Consider the following 17,500-nt stretch of genomic DNA (forward strand, 5'->3'; position numbering starts at 1 on the left):
CTCTCTGTCTCTCTCTCTCTGTCTCTCTCTCTCTGTCTCTCTCTCTGTCTCTCTCTCTCTGTCTCTCTCTCTGTCTCTCTCTCTCTGTCTCTCTCTCTCTGTCTCTCTCTGTTCTCTCTCTCTCTGTTCTCTCTGTTTTCTCTCTCTCTGTTCTCTCTGTTCTCTCTCTCTGTGTTCTCTCCCCCCCCAGGCAAGAGTACAGCGACGAGCAGGCGCCGTGTGTCGTGTCGTGAGCTGGTTCAGCCCGACTGTGACGGCTGGCTGTGGAAGAAGCGGAAGGAGAGCAGCGTGTTCATGACCCAGAAATGGCAGCGCTTCTGGTTCGTCCTCAAGGGCCCCACTCTCTACTGGTATACCAGCCAGCAGGTGAACGCATTCATTATTACCTCGTCGTTGCTAATAGAAATGGTCAAATCAAGCGCTTTCTGGATAGATGGGAGGCTATACGTGTCGGAGAGGGTTGGCACATGCATAAGAGGAACTAGGACAGTTGGAGAACCTCCAACCCCCCCACCCCTATCCCTTCATCCAGCAACAAAGGACAGGAAAAGGGATGATAAATATATGGACTCTGTACCATGAAAAGCTGAGCGCTCAGTTGGGAATCAGGAAGTTCTCTGTTGATACGATAACGTGTAACTTCAAATACGGCTCATACAAGTTTTTTTTTTTTTTTAAGTAATCAGATGGTTTTCGTCTACAACGCCACAAATGTGCATCAGAGGATTGATAACCGAGCAAAATCAAATAAAATTTTATTTGTCACATACACATGGTTAGCAGATGTTAATGCGAGTGTAGCGAAATGCTTGTGCTTCTAGTTCCGACAATGCAGTAATAACCAACAAGTAATCTAACTAACAATTCCAAAAAAACTACTGTCTTATACACAGTGTAAGGGGATAAAGAATATGTACATAAGGATATATGAATGAGTGATGGTACAGAGCAGCATAGGCAAGATACAGTAGATGATATCGAGTACAGTATATACATATGAGATGAGTATGTAAACCAAGTGGCATAGTTAAAGTGGCTAGTGATACATGTATTACATAAGGATGCAGTAGATGATATAGAGTACAGTATCTACGTATGCATATGAGATGAATAATGTAGGGTAAGTAACATTATATAAGGTAGCATTGTTTAAAGTGGCTAGTGATATATTTACATCATTTCCCATCAATTCCCATTATTAAAGTGGCTGGAGTTGAGTCAGTGTCATTGACAGTGTGTTGGCAGCAGCCACTCAATGTTAGTGGTGGCTGTTTAACAGTCTGATGGCCTTGAGATAGAAGCTGTTTTTCAGTCTCTCGGTCCCAGCTTTGATGCACCTGTACTGACCTCGCCTTCAAATCAAATCAAATCAAATCAAATCAAATCAAATCTTCTGGATGACAGCGGGGTGAACAGGCAGTGGCTCGGGTGGTTGATGTCCTTGATGATCTTTATGGCCTTCCTGTAGCATCGGGTGGTGTAGGTGTCCTGGAGGGCAGGTAGTTTGCCCCCGGTGATGCGTTGTGCAGACCTCACTACCCTCTGGAGAGCCTTACAGTTGAGGGCGGTGCAGTTGCCATACCAGGCGGTGATACAGCCCGCCAGGATGCTCTCGATTGTGCATCTGTAGAAGTTTGTGAGTGCTTTTGGTGACAAGCCGAATTTCTTCAGCCTCCTGAGGTTGAAGAGGCGCTGCTGCGCCTTCTTCACGATGCTGTCTGTGTGAGTGGACCAATTCAGTTTGTCTGTGATGTGTATGCCGAGGAACTTAAAACTTGCTACCCTCTCCACTACTGTTCCATCGATGTGGATGGGGGTGTTCCCTCTGCTGTTTCCTGAAGTCCACAATCATCTCCTTAGTTTTGTTGACGTTGAGTGTGAGGTTATTTTCCTGACACCACACTCCGAGGGCCCTCACCTCCTCCCTGTAGGCCGTCTCGTCGTTGTTGGTAATCAAGCCTACCACTGTTGTGTCGTCCGCAAACTTGATGATTGAGTTGGAGGCGTGCGTGGCCACGCAGTCGTGGGTGAACAGGGAGTACAGGAGAGGGCTCAGAACGCACCCTTGTGGGGCCCCAGTGTTGAGGATCAGCGGGGAGGAGATGTTGTTGCCTACCCTCACCACCTGGGGGCGGCCCGTCAGGGAGTCCAGTACCCAGTTGCACAGGGCGGGGTCGAGACCCAGAGTCTCAAGCTTGATGACGAGCTTGGAGGGTACTATGGTGTTGAATGCCGAGCTGTAGTCGATGAACAGCATTCTCACATAGGTATTCCTCTTGTCCAGATGGGTTAGGGCAGTGTGCAGTGTGGTTGAGATTGCATCGTCTGTGGACCTATTTGGGTGGTAAGCAAATTGGAGTGGGTCTAGGGTGTCAGGTAGGGTGGAGGTGATATGGTCCTTTACTAGTCTCTCAAAGCACTTCATGATGACGGATGTGAGTGCTACGGGCGGTAGTCGTTTAGCTCAGTTACCTTAGCTTTCTTGGGAACAGGAACAATGGTGGCCCTCTTGAAGCATGTGGGAACAGCAGACTGGTATAGGGATTGATTGAATATGTCCGTAAACACACCGGCCAGCTGGTCTGCGCATGCTCTGAGGGCGCGGCTGGGGATGCCGTCTGGGCCTGCAGCCTTGCGAGGGTTAACACGTTTAAATGTCTTACTCACCTCGGCAGCAGTGAAGGAGAGACCGCATGTTTTCGTTGCAGGCCGTGTCAGTGGCACTGTATTGTCCTCAAAGCGGGCAAAAAAGTTATTTAGTCTGCCTGGGAGCAAGACATCCTGGTCCGTGACTGGGCTGGATTTCTTCCTGTAGTCCGTGATTGACTGTAGACCCTGCCACATGCCTCTTGTGTCTGAGCCGTTGAATTGAGATTCTACTTGTCTCTGTACTGGCGCTTAGCTTGTTTGATAGCCTTGCGGAGGGAATAGCTGCACTGTTTGTATTCGGTCATGTTACCAGACACCTTGCCCTGATTAAAAGCAGTGGTTCGCGCTTTCAGTTTCACACGAATGCTGCCATCAATCCACGGTTTCTGGTTAGGGAATGTTTTAATCGTTGCTATGGGAACGACATCTTCAACGCACGTTCTAATGAACTCGCACACCGAATCAGCGTATTCGTCAATGTTGTTGTCTGACGCAATACGAAACATCTCCCAGTCCACGTGATGGAAGCAGTCTTCAACTACCAAGCCAGCGAGGCAAGATAAAATATCCCAAATAGAGCTAGATGAACCCAGAAGAATAATATACTTGTTGATCGTAGCTATAGCCATCCGTCTGGTGTTTTCGTGGTCATGACTCACTCACTGTTTAAGTTTGTCAAGGTCCAGACTCAGGGCGGCAGGAAGCATAGTGGTTAGAGCATTGGACTAGTAACCGAAAGGTTGCAAGATCAAATCCCTGAGCTGACAAGGTAAATTAACCCACTGTTCCTAGGCCGTCATGGAAAATAAGAATTTGTTCTTAACTGACTTGCCTGGTTAAATAAAGTAAAATAAATGTTAAAAACTTGAGCTACAGAGCTTTTTGATGTCGGGATGCGCACACAACGCTCAACCATGATGGCTCTATACACAGACCTACTTTATCATAGGTTTACTTCTAGAACATGGTAACAGTGACAGAACAATGGTTGTTTGGGACGGTGCAACATTACAGACCATTCAGATAGAAATGCATTGTGTAAAACAGAACATTGTCCATCATGATGAATGGGGAATCATGGCGACTTGACTGAGGATCTGCTCACGTCAATGTACAGTTAAATTGCAATTATGTTATATGCTATTATATCATATTAGCATATCATTATGCATGTAATGTTATAGAGGCCCAATAATATCATGACTCACAGTGATAGTGTTATTTGCATGTAGTTGTACAGAGTTCTGTTTTACCAGTCTAAACAGGTTTCCACTGTGCAGTGTGATTTTTGTCATTCTCTCTGTCTTTTAGACCCTGTTTATTGTGATAAGTAGCCTGAGTAAACCAGAGAGAACACTGTGCTTTGTAGGGTTCAGTCTGGTTTAACCAGGCTATCATGGCAGCAGCGCACCAGTGTCCTCCCTGAGATTGGAAGGTTGGGGGTTCGATCCCCGACAGACTTTAAAAATGCTTGGCACTCAGCATTAATTGGGGTTAAGGCACTGCGATAGACTTGCGTCCAGGGGGTGTACTTGTACATCAAGCTGCCTCACGCTACAGAAACAGGAAATAGAGTCCTATCCTGTGGGCCATTTTGGCTCGGACAAGCCTACTTACTTACTATCATGGCAGCAATAGTTGTGGTTGATTAACCTATTTATTTGTTTGTCGTTGCCAGGAGGAGAAAGCAGAGGGCCTGGTTCATATCTCCAGCTACAACATAGAGAGCGCAGGAGAACACAAGAGGAAGTAGTGAGTACCTTTGCCACATGAAGTTTCTAGAGGAAGTAGTGAGTACCTTTGCCACATGAAGTTTCTAGAGGAAGTAGTGAGTACCTTTGCCACATGAAGTCTCTAGAGGAAGTAGTGAGTACCTTTGCCACATGAAGTGTCTAGAGGAAGTAGTGAGTACCTTTGCCACATGAAGTGTCTAGAGGAAGTAGTGAGTACCTTTGCCACATGAAGTGTCTAGAGGAAGTAGTGAGTACCTTTGCCACATGAAGTGTCTAGTACCTTTGCCACATGAAGTTTCTAGAGGAAGTAGTGAGTACCTTTGCCACATGAAGTTTCTAGAGGAAGTAGTGAGTACCTTTGCCACATGAAGTTTCTAGAGGAAGTAGTGAGTACCTTTGCCACATGAAGTTTCTAGAGGAAGTAGTGAGTACCTTTGCCACATGAAGTGTCTAGAGGAAGTAGTGAGTACCTTTGCCACATAGTATCTAGTGTGATGAGATACAGTTGAAGTCGGAAGTTTACATACACTTAGGTTGGAGTCATTAAAACTAGTTTTTCAACCACTCCACAAATTTCTTGTTAACAAACTATAGTTTTGGCAAGTCGGTTAGGACATCTACTTTGTGCATGACACAAGTCATTTTTCCAACAATTGTTTACAGACAGATTATTTCACTTATAATTCACTGTATCACAATTCCAGTGGGTCAGAAGTTTACATACACTAAGTTGTCCGTGCCATTAAAGAGCTTGGGAAATTCCAGAAAATTATGTCATGGCTTTAGAAGCATCTGATAGGCTAATTGACATCATTTGAGTCAATTGGAGGTGTACCTGCGGATGTATTTCAAGGCCTACCTTCAAACTCAGTGCCTCTTTGCTTGACATCATGGGAAAATCAAAAGAAATCAGTCAAGACCTCAGAAAACAATTGGAGACCTCCACAATCTGGTTCATCCTTGGTAGCAATTTCCAAACGCTTGAAGGTACCACGTTCATCTGTACAAACAATAGTACGCAAGTATAAACACCATGGGCCCACGCAGCCGTCATACTGCTCAGGAAGGAGACGATTCTGTCTCCTAGAGATGAACGTACTATGGTGCGAAAAGTGCAAATCAATCCCGGAACAACAGCAAAGGACCTTGTGAAGATGCTGGAGGAAATAGGTACAAAAGTATCTTTATCCACAGTAAAACGAGTCCTATATCGACATAACCTGAAAGGCCGCTCAGCAAGGAAGAAGCCACTGCTCCTAAACCTCCATAAAAAAAGCCAGACTACGGTTTGCTACTTCACATGGGGACAAAGATCATACTTTTTGGAGAAATGTCCTCATGTCTGATGAAACAGAAATAGAACTGTTTGGCCATAATGACCATCATTATGTTTGGAGGAAAAAGGGGGAGGCTTGCAAGCCGAAGAACACCATCCCAACATCCCAACCGTGAAGCACAGGGGTGGCAGATTCATGTTGTGGGGGTGCTTTGCTGCAGGAGGGACTGGTGCACTTCACAAAATAGATGGCATCATGAGGTAGGAAAATTGTGGATATATTGAAACAACATCTCAAGACATCAGTCAGGAAGTTGAAGCTTGGTTGCAAATGGTTCTTCCAAATGGACAACGACCCCAAGCATACTTCCAAAGTTGTGGTAAAATGGCTTAAGGACAACAAAGTCGAGGTATTGGAGTGGCCACCACAAAGCCCTGACCTTAATCCTATAGAACAGTTGTGGGCAGAGCTAAAAAAAAGTGTGTGTGATCAAGGAGGCCTACAAACCTGACTCTGTTACACTAGCTCTGTCAGGAGGAATGGGTCAGAATTCACCCAACTTATTGTGGCAAGTACTGTAGTCACATCTGGGTTCAAATAGCAATTTAATATCCCAGAACGCTCAAAGCTGGAGCTAACTTAATCCTAACTGCCTCTCTCTCTCTTCCCCTCTCTCTCTCTCTCCTCCGGTCTGTCTGTGTCTGTCTTTCTTTCTCTCTCCCCAGTGTCTTCCAAATGTGCCACCAGCGCTTCCAGACTTTCTTCTTTGCCGCCGAGAATGTCAATGACATGACCAAGTAGGTGTGATGAATTATGAACACATCTGGTTGACACCGGTTCAGGGAATAGAACCGAAAACCAAAAAAATAAAAAATGTTCAAGTAACAGAATCAGATCCGGGACTGAAAGTGCTCTATACTGTACCAGAACAGAACCATTATTTTAAAAGCATGGGAACCGGTTAAAAACGTTATTTTACATTCTGGGTATTTTTTTCTAGTCCCACAAAAAACACAAATCAAATGTTATTGGTCACATACACAGCAGATGTTAATGCGAGTGTAGTGAAATGTTTGTGCTTCTAGTTCCGACAGTGCAGTAATACCTAACAAGTAATCTAACAGTTTCACAACAACTACCTAATACACACAAATGTAAAAGGATGGAAGAAGAATGTGTACATAGACATATATGGATGAGTGATGGCCGAGCGGCATAGTCAAGATGTAATAGATGGTATAAAATACAGTATATACATATGAGATGAGTAATGGAAGATAAACTGTTTTAAGTGACTAGTGATCCATTTATTAAATTGGCTAATGATTTGAGTGTGTATGTAGGCAGCAGCTTCTCTGTTTTAGTGATGGCTGTTTAACAGTCTGATGGCCTTGAGATAGAAGCTGTTTTTCAGTCTCTCGGTCCCAGCTTTGATGCACCTATACTGACCTCGTCTCCTGGATGGTAGTGGGGTGAACAGGCAGTGGCTCGGGTGGTTGTTGTCCTTGATGATCTTTTTGGCCTTCCTGTGACATCGGGTGCTGTAGGTGTCCTGGAGGGCAGGTAGACCGCACCACCCTCTGGAGAGCCTTGCGGTTGAGGGTGGTGAAGTTGCCATACCAGGCGGTGATACAGCCCGACAGGATGCTCTCAATTGTGCATCTGTAAAGGTTTGTGAGGGTTTTAGGTGACAAGCCAAATTTCAGGAGCCGCCTGAGGTTGAAGATGCGCTGTTGCGCCTTCTTCACCACACTGTCTGTGTGGGTAGACCATTTCAGTTTGTCCGTGATGTGTACCCTAAGGAACTTAACTTTCCACCTTCTCCACTACTGTCCCGTCGATGTGGATAGGGGGTGTTGTTTGCTGTTTCCTGAAGTCCACAATAATTTCCTTTGTTTTGTTGACGTTGAGTGAGAGATTGTTTTCCTGACACCACACTCCGAGGGCCCTCACCTCCTTCCTGTAGGCCGTCTCGTCGTTGTTGGTAATCAAGCCCACTACTGTTGTGTCATCTGCAAACTTGATGATTGAGTTGGAGGCGTGCATGGCCGCGCAGTCGTGGGTGAACAGGGAGTACAGAAGAGGGCTGAGCACGCACCCAGTGTTGAGGATCAGCAAAGTGGAGATGTTGTTTCCTACCTTCACCACCTAGGGGCGGCACGTCAGAAAGTCCAGGACCCAATAGCACAGGGCAGGGTTGAGACCCAGGGACTCGAGCTTAATGATGAGCTTGGAGGGTACTATGGTGTTGAATGCTGAGCTGTAGTCAATGAACAGCATTCCTTACATAGGTATTCCTCTTTTCCAGATGGGATAGGGCAGTGTGCAGTGTGATGGTGATTGCATCGCCTGTGGACCTGTTGGGGCGGTATTCAAACTGAAGTGGGTCTAGGGTAGAGGTCGACCGATACCGATTTATTGGAGGACCCCCAAAAAAAGCCGATACCGATTAAACCGCCGATTTAAAATAATATTATTATTTTTTATGTTTTTATAAATAAAATCTATATAGTGTCAAATAAATAATGAAATGTTCAATTTGATTAACATAATGGAAAAACACAGTTGGAGAAGGAAGTAAAAGTGCAATATGTGCCATGTAAAAAAGCTAACGTTTAATTTCCTTGCTCAGAACATGAGAACATATGAAAGCTGGAGGTTCAATATTCCCAGTTAAGAAGTTTTAGGTTGTAGTTATTATAGGAATTATGACACGTCGACTATTTCTCTCTATTCCATTTGTATCTCATATACCTTTGACTATTGGATGTTCTTATAGGCACTTTAGTATTGCCAGCCTAATCGTGGGAGTTGATAGGCTTGAAGTCATAAACAGAGCTGTGCTTCAAGCATTGCTAAGAGCTGCTGGCATACGCAGTAAAGTGCTGTTTGAATGCTTACGAGCCTGCTGCTGCCTACCACATCTCAGCCAGTCTGCTCTATCAAATATCAAATCAGACTTAATTATAATATAATAAACACAGAAATACGAGCCTTTGTTCATTAATATGGTCAAATCCGTAAACTATCATTTCAAAAACAAAACGTCTATTCTTTCAGTGAAATATGGAACGGTTCCGTATTTTATCTAACGGATGGCATCCCTAAGTCTAAATATTGCTGTTACATTGCACAACCTTCAATGTTATGTCATAATTATGTACAATTCTGGCAAATTAGTTCACAGTTCGCAAAGAGCCAGGCGGCCCAAACTGTGGCATATAGCGTAACTCTGCTTTCACTAAACGCAAGAGAAGTGACACAATTTCCCTAGTTAATATTGCCTGCTAACAATTTATTTTAACTAAATATGCAGGTTTAAAAAAATATATACTTCTGTGCATTGATTTTAAGAAAGGCATTGATGTTTAGATACATTTGTGGAAAGATTGTGCTTTTTTCGCCAATGCACTTATGTTAAATCTTCACCCGTTTGGCGAAGTTGAAGTAGCCTGTGATTCGATGATGAATTAACAGGCACCGCATTGTGTGTTTATATACAACGCAGGACAAGCTAGTTAACCTAGTAATATCATCAACCATGTGTAGTTAACTAGTGATTGTGAAGATTGATTGTTTTTTATAAGATAAGTTTAATGGTAGCTAGCAACTTACCTTGGCTCCTTGCAGCCACAAGGTCCTTTTTGACGCTGCACTCGCGTAACAGGTGGTCATCCTGCCACGCAGTTTCCTTGTGGATTGCAATGTAATCGGCCATAGAAGGAGAGGGGGGCCTGCAGTTTTTGGTAGCGGGTCGCGTCGGTGACCCTGTATTATCCTCAAAGCGGGCAAAGAAGATGTTTTAGTGTGTCTGGAAGCAAGACGTCGGTGTCTGTGACGTGGCTCATTTTCTTTTTGTAGTTCGTAATTGCCTGTAGACCCTGCCACATACATCTCGTGTCTGAGCCGTTGAATTGCGACTTCACTTTGTCCCTATACCAACATTTCGCCTGTTTGATTGCCTTGCGGAGGGAATAACTACACTATTTACATTCCGCCATATTCCTAGTCACCTTTCCATGGTTGAATGCGGTGGTTCGCGCTTTCTGCGAATGCCACCATCTATCCACTGTTTCTGGTTAGGGTAGGTTTTAATAGTCACAGTGGGTACAACATCTCCAATGTACGTCCTTATAAACTCATTCACCGAGTCAGTGTAGAAATGTATGTTATTCTCTGAGGCTTCCCGGAACATTTTCCAGTCCACGTGATCAAAACAATCTTACAGCGTGGATTCCGATTAGTCAGAGGGTACATCCTGTTTGAGTTTCTGCCTGTAGGATGGTAGCAGCAAAATGGAGTTGTGGTCGGACGGGGGAGGGTCTTGTATGCATCTCTAAAGTTAGAGTAGCAGTGGACCAGTGTATTGCCCGCTTGCGTGCTACAGTCAATGTGCTGATACAATTTCGGTAGCCCTGTTCTCAAATTAGCTTTGTTAAAATCCCCAGCTACAATAAATGCAGCATCAGGATATATGTTTTCCAGTTTCCATAGAGTCCAGTGAAGTTCCTTGAGGGGGGTATACACAGCTGTGTCTATAATTGAAGAGAATTCTCTTGGCAGATAATGTGGTCAGCATTTGATTGTAAGGAATTATAGGTCAGATGATCAAAAGGACTTGAGTTCCTGTATGTTGTTATTACACCATGAGTCGTTAATCATGAAGCATACACCTCCGCCCTTCTTCTTCCCAGAAAGATGTTTATTTCTGTCGGTGCGACGCATGAAGAATCCCGGTGGCTGTACAGACTCCGACAACATATCCTGAGAGAGCCTTGTTTCCGTGTACAGAGAATGTTACAATCTCTGATGTCTCTCTGGAAGGCAGCCCTTTCCCTAATTTAGTCCACCTTGTTGTCCAGAGACTGGACATTGGCGAGTAATATACTCGGAAGCGGTGGGTGATGTGTACCGAAGTCTGACCAGGAGCCCGCTCTGTCTACCCTTCTGCCGCGACGTTGTTTTGGGTCAGCCTCTGGGATTAGATCCAATGTCCTGGGTTGGTGGCCCGAACAAAGGATCCGCTTCAGGAAAGTTGTATTTCTGGTCGTAATGTTGGTGAGTTGACGTCACTCTTATATGCAGTAGTTATTCCCGGCTGTATGTAATAATATTTAAGATTGTCTGGCCTAACAATGTAAGAAATAATACATAAAAAAACAAAATACTGTATAGTTTCCTAAGGACTCGAAGCGAGGGGACCATCTCTGTCGGCGCCATCTTGCAACAAAGCACCTATGCAAAGCCCTCCCTCTGTCACTCAGAAACTTCTTCCAGTGTCTGCCTGCCAGCTGAAAAATGCTACGTTGGGGACCGCAGCTGTACCGCAGCCAGGCAAATTGGTGCTGTGACGTCACCGTGGCAACAGCAAAACGCTATCTATCGACTTCTATTGACAATTCAAAGAGCCAATAGCGGATCCCCACCCTCAAAATGTCAGTTGCCTCTCGCACCCTACACTTGTCTTTCCATCACACATGTAAACAACTCCATGAACTATAGTTTGCCCATTCCATTGCACTTATCCATACTGCATGAATGGTGAAGGAATTTAATGTCAAGCTAAATGTAAACAAATATATATGATTCCAGAGGTTTAAAAAAGGAACAGAAAGGAATGATATGAACCAGTACTCTTTTGGGAGGTTCGAACCGGTTCAGAATTTTATTTAGCTGGTCGGAACAGTGGAGTGAAATGAAAAAAAAAAAATTGTTCTGTTCAGATTGGAAAATAACTTTGGGTTCCAACTCCTGGTTCCAATATACACTGCTAATACACACACACACACATGCTGTTCCCTTCCCTACAGGTCTCCTGCATATTTCAATGATTAATTTAAGAAAGCCTGGCAGGAAATGCACAACTGAGGATTCCCCATAGAAACGATGACGGAGACGTCCCAGTGATTTGAATATATTGGAACATTTTGATAGGATAATGTCTGTGGTTCTTTGACACCACACACACACACCATACACATACCACACACACACCATACACACAGCACACACACACCATACACACAGCACACACACACCACAGCTGTGTGATGGAGACAACACTCGACTGAATCTCTCCATTGCGGTCTCTGTCTGGCTCTGAAACATAATACAGATGTTGTCTCTGTCTGGCTCTCAAACGTTATACAGATGTTGTCTCTGTCTGTGTGCTACGATCTGGTGGCTACACCCTCTTTCTCCCTCTCTCTTTCTCCCTCTTTCTCATTCTCTTTCTCCCTCTTTCTCCCTCTTTCTCTTTCTCCCTCTTTCTCTCTCTCCCACAAATACAAATGCACACATTTTAAGGCAGTGGCATTATCTCTACCACACAGGCCACTGATAGTTTGTTGACAGGCCACTGACAATTTGTAAGCGGGCAGGTGACAGCTTGTTGGCGGGCCACTGATAGTTTCAGGTGAGGTAAAGCGAGGTAGGCTACTTCAAGAGTACTGACTACTGAGTGTATATGATAGTCTATGCTCCCACCTTGTGTTGGTTTGTCAGTACTACAGAAACAGGCAGAGAATTACATAGTACAAGGGTTGTTCCAGTTGAAAGTAAAGATTTTATGTTCTAAGTGCAGATCTAGGATAAGACCCCCCCCCCCCGCCGTCCATGTAATCTGATTGATTATGATCTACAAGGCGAAACTGATCCTAGATCAGAACTCCTACTAGCTTTATGAAGCTTTTCCAAGATGGCGTAGCAGCCAGAGGCGTGTGTTTTGACTTGTCCCGTGTAAATATCGTTGTCCTTATTTTTTTCCAGTATATATTTTAATCTCCCTTTGCATCTACGGACTGAATATACTCTCCTGCAACCCGCCTCAACCAATGTGTTACAGATCTGCTATTTCTATACTTTAGAACCGGAACCCCCATCAGCAGCTAGCCAGCTAACTAGCTATTAGCTAGTAGTCAGTTAGCCACTGCTAGGGGTCTTCACCGTTAAGTCGGACACCAGCCAGCCTCAGCTCAGTCAAGACCTGCCAGTCTGGACAGCGCGATATCAACCCAGAGCACATCGGACTGCTTTTCCCCTACCACATCTCCGGATTCCTACCTAGAGGAGATCTGCATGGAGGAATGGGCCAAAATACCAGCAACAGTGTGTGAAAACCTTGTGAAGGCTTACAGAAAACATTTGACCTCTGTCATTGCCAACAAAGGGTATATAACAAAGTATTGAGAAACTTTTGTTATTGACCAAATGCTTATTTTCCACCATAATTTGCAAATAAATTCATTAAAAATCCTACAATGTGATTTTCTGGATTTTTTCTCTTTTCATTTTGTCTGTCATAGTTGAAGTGTACTTATGATGAAAATTACAGGCCTCTCTCATCTTTTTAAGTGGGAGAACTTGCACAATTGGTGGCTGACTAAATACTTTTTTGCCCCACTGTATATCCATCCTGCCCTGCCATTCTAAAATCTTCAGAAACCAAGTTAACAAACAGACCATTTCGAATCCCACCATACCTTCTACCTTCATGGGTGCACCTCAGCCACGCTCAAGGTCCTAAACGATATCATAATCGCCATCGATAAAGAGACAATACTGTGTAGCCGTCTTCATCGACCTGGCCAAGTCTTTCGACTCTGTCAATCACCGCATTCTTATCGGCAGAATCAATAGCCTTGGTTTCTCAAATGACTGACTCGCCTGGTTCACCAACTACTTCTCAGACAGAGTTCAGTGTGTCAAATCGGAGGGCCTGTTGTCCGGACCTCTGGCAGTCTCTATGAGGGTGCTACAGGGTTCAATTCTCGGGCCGACTCTTTTCTCTGAAAACATCAATGATGTCGCTCTTGCTGCTGGTGATTCTCTGATCCACCTCTACGCACACAAAACGATTCTGTATACATCTGGCCCTTCTTAGGACACTGTGTTAACAAACCTCCAAACAAGCCACAATGCCATACAACACTCCTTCTGTGGCCTCCAACTGCTTTTAAATGCTAGTAAAACTAAATGCATGCTCTTCAACCGATTGCAGCCCACACCTTCCCGCCCGTCCAGCATCACTACTCTGGACAGTTCTGACTTAGAATATGTGGACAACTACAAATACCTAGGTGTCTGGTTAGACTGTAAACTCTCCTTCCAGACTCACATTAAGCATCTCCAATCCAAAATTAAATCTGGAATCCGCTTCCTATTTCGCAACAAAGCCTCCTTCACTCATGCTGCCCGGCATTCCCTCATGAAACTGACTATCCTACCGATCCTTGACTTCGGCGATGTAATTGACAAAATAGCCTCCGACACTCTACTCAGCAAACTGAATGTAGTCTATCACCGTGCCATCCGTTTTAACACCAAAGCCCCATATACTACCCACCACTGCGACTTGTATGCTGTCGTGGGCTGGCCCTCGCTCCATATTCCTCACCAAACCCACTGGCTCCAGGTCATCTATAAGTCTTCGCTAGGTAAATATCTCGGCTCACTGGTCACCATAGCAGCACCCACCCGTAGCACGCGCTCCAGCAGGTATATTTCACTGGTCACCCCCAAAGCCAATACCTCTTTTGGCCGCCTTTCCTTTCAGTTCTCTGCTGCCAATGAGTGGATTGAAGCTGAAGTCTTAGATCTCCCTCTCTAACTTTAAGCACCAGTTGTCAGAGCAGCTTACCGATCACTGTACCTGTACACAGCCAATCTGTAAATAGCCCAGCCAACTACCTCATCCCCATATTGTTATTTATCTTCTTGCTCTTTTGCACCCCAGCATCTCTACTTGCACATCATCATCTGCACATCTATTACTCCAGTGTTAATGCTAAATTGTAATTATTTCACCTCTATGGCCTATTTATTGTCTTACCTCCCTACTCTTCTACATTTGCACACACTGTATATAGATCTTTCTATTGTGTTATTGACTGTACATTTGTTATGTGTAACTCTGTGTTGTTGTTTTTGTCACACTGCTTTGCTTTATCTTGGCCAGGTCGCAGTTGTAAATGAGAACTTGTTCTCAACTGGCCTACCTGGTTAAATAAAGGTGAAATTTAAATAAAATATAGGCCCTTGCAGTGAACACTGTCTCTTCCTCTGCAGGTGGATCAACTGTCTGATCACAGCCATACAGAAACACAAGAAGTTCCACAAAGGACCACCGGACAACGAAGAGGGTAGGAGAAACTTTTCATGAGATTTGATGGCATAATTATGTATTTCATCACCGTTTTTCTTATTATTGTGTTCCTTTGATAGTAGCCAAATCAAAAATACGTATTACAACCTCATTTCCCAGCCTACACCTCCTGGACTAACACGTTTCAATGGAGAGTCTCATCTGTGTCTGGGTAACCATCCAAATGTGTTTCAAACTAGAACAACAGGTCTGGACAAGCGGAAGTTCTAATGATAAGGTTGATTGTTTGTGTCTTTGTGGACAGAGTGCTACAGTGAGACGGAGTCAGAAGATGAGGGGTCTTCTCCTTCACCACGCAGAAACAAGATCTACACGGTGATGAGAGAGACACACACACTTTCACACTCTCTCTCTCTCTCTCTCTTGGTGTGGATAACAAATGTCTCAGTCCTTTCATATTGTGATGACTGTCTTATAATATACTATATTATTGTATCTTATTTATTACCCCACTTGCCAGGCCATCATTGTACCGGTAAATGAGAATCTTACTGACTCATACCTATAGGGGCCCCTTACTTTGTCCTGGTAGAAAAACTATGCTGTTGAATAAATGTCCAAGGCAGATCGCTCTCGTCTGTCACACCTGTTCCCCCTTCTCTCTCTCTCTCTCTCTCTCTCTCTCTCTACCTATTTCTACCTCTCCCTCTCTCTACCTCCCTCTCTCTGTCTCTCTCTCTGTCTCTCTCTCTCTCTCTCTCTCTCTCTCTCTCTCTGTCTCCCTCTCTCTGTCTCCCTCTCTCTGTCTCCCTCTCTCTGTCTCCCTCTCTCTGTCTCTCTCTCTGTCTCTCTCTCTGTCTCTCTCTCTGTCTCTCTCTCTGTCTCCCTCTCTGTCTCCCTCTCTGTCTCCCTCTCTGTCTCCCTCTCTGTCTCCCTCTCTCTCTCTACCTCCCTCTCTCTGTCTCTCTCTCTCTGTCTCTCTCTCTCTGTCTCTCTCTCTGTCTCTCTCTCTGTCTCTCTCTCTGTCTCCCTCTCTGTCTCTCTCTACCTCTCTCTATCTCTCTTTCTCTCTCTCTGTGTGTTCACTCATAAAAAAAGCAAGGTTCCATACGAATCTAATATGTTGTTTAGTGAGGTTCCATACGAATCTAATATGTTGTTTAGTGAGGTTCCATACGAATCTAATATGTTGTTTAGTGAGGTTCCATACGAATCTAATATGTTGTTTAGTGAGGTTCCATACGAATCTAATATGTTGTTTAGTGAGGTTCCATACTAATCTAATATGTTGTTTAGTGAGGTTCCATACTAATCTAATATGTTGTTTAGTGAGGTTCCATACGAATGTAATATGTTGTTTAGTGAGGTTCCATACGAATCTAATATGTTGTTTAGTGAGGTTCCATACGAATCTAATATGTTGTTTAGTGAGGTTCCATACGAATCTAATATGTTGTTTAGTGAGGTTCCATACGAATCTAATATGTTGTTTAGTGAGGTTCCATACGAATCTAATATGTTGTTTAGTGAGGTTCCATACTAATCTAATATGTTGTTTAGTGAGGTTCCATACTAATCTAATATGTTGTTTAGTGAGGTTCCATACGAATCTAATATGTTGTTTAGTGAGGTTCCATACGAATCTAATATGTTGTTTAGTGAGGTTCCATACTAATCTAATATGTTGTTTAGTGAGGTTCCATACTAATCTAATTTGTTGTTTAGTGAGGTTCCATACGAATCTAATATGTTGTTTAGTGAGGTTCCATACGAATCTAATATGTTGTTTAGTGAGGTTCCATACTAATCTAATATGTTGTGTTTGTTGGACACCAGAAAACTCTGTCCAACACACTGCCTCGGGCCAGGAAAGAGAAAGAGAAGGAGAAGGAGGAGAAAGAGAAAGAGAAGAAGAACAAGGTTCAGGTTCCCGCTCCACCCACAGGGCTCAGCAGAAGCCCAGGTACAGTAGAGCACTTCTCTGTTTCACCACAAGGTGACAGAAGAGTCATATAAGGGTAGTCAATTAGCTGATCATCTATTTAATTTCTCCCAGATTGCTCCAATGTCCTGGGGGCGTCACCTGTCTCTTCCTTCCATGTTGTCTGCCGTCTTTCTCCAATGTTTCAAATATGCCATTAGCAATAATAAAATGTCTAACTTTGAATGGTGTGGAAATCTTGAAAACATACAATGCATACAAACATACAATTACAGCCACATCTTTCTCTCCCTCTCTCAACCTCTCTCTCTCTCTCTTCTCCCACCAGGAGCTCCAGAGGATGAGATGGACGTGCTGTTCCACGGACTGAAGGAGGGCGGCGTGTCCCTGATCGGCAGCAAGCAGCCACAGACCCAAGACCACTTCCGAAAGTCCTTCATCCGGCGCAACAAGAACCCTGTCATCAATGAGAAGGCCCACACGCTCCGCGCGCTGCAGAGCACACTCAAGGTTAGGGTCAAGCCTCAGAGCTTAAAGTCTCTCCAACTATGCAGTGTCCCTCCTTTTGCTTAAGTGAGCTACTTATGTGATCTCATATCGTATTTGTTGCCTTGAGGTCACCAAGGCAGAGCGCTCCTGTAAATGTTGTTAGTATTTGTAATAATTAATTGTTTTTATAGCATTTTTCCCTACTAACTTTTTGTTTTATGAATGAACTATTGATTTAGCTTATTATAGTTTGAATCCAGACTGAAGTTGACGGTTGGTTTTTGGCTAGCTAGCTAATGTTAGCTGG

General features: G+C 44.1%; 1 protein-coding gene across 3 annotated transcripts in view; it reads left to right on the plus strand.

Moving 5' to 3' along the window:
* LOC112262078 (connector enhancer of kinase suppressor of Ras 1) overlaps nucleotides 1-17,500 on the plus strand; it is a 121,689-nt gene that overhangs the window by 76,297 nt on the left and 27,892 nt on the right. For all 3 annotated transcript variants that reach the window (XM_042330184.1, XM_042330185.1, XM_042330186.1), the window contains exons 13-19: nucleotides 191-366; nucleotides 4,328-4,401; nucleotides 6,385-6,456; nucleotides 14,726-14,799; nucleotides 15,067-15,137; nucleotides 16,599-16,725; nucleotides 17,033-17,214. In XM_042330184.1, coding sequence (XP_042186118.1) covers nucleotides 191-366; nucleotides 4,328-4,401; nucleotides 6,385-6,456; nucleotides 14,726-14,799; nucleotides 15,067-15,137; nucleotides 16,599-16,725; nucleotides 17,033-17,214 — 776 coding nt within the window. The remainder of the gene's footprint in view (nucleotides 1-190; nucleotides 367-4,327; nucleotides 4,402-6,384; nucleotides 6,457-14,725; nucleotides 14,800-15,066; nucleotides 15,138-16,598; nucleotides 16,726-17,032; nucleotides 17,215-17,500) is intronic.

Source organism: Oncorhynchus tshawytscha, linkage group LG11, assembly GCF_018296145.1.
Source record: "Oncorhynchus tshawytscha isolate Ot180627B linkage group LG11, Otsh_v2.0, whole genome shotgun sequence".
Taxonomy (NCBI): Eukaryota; Metazoa; Chordata; class Actinopteri; order Salmoniformes; family Salmonidae; genus Oncorhynchus; species Oncorhynchus tshawytscha.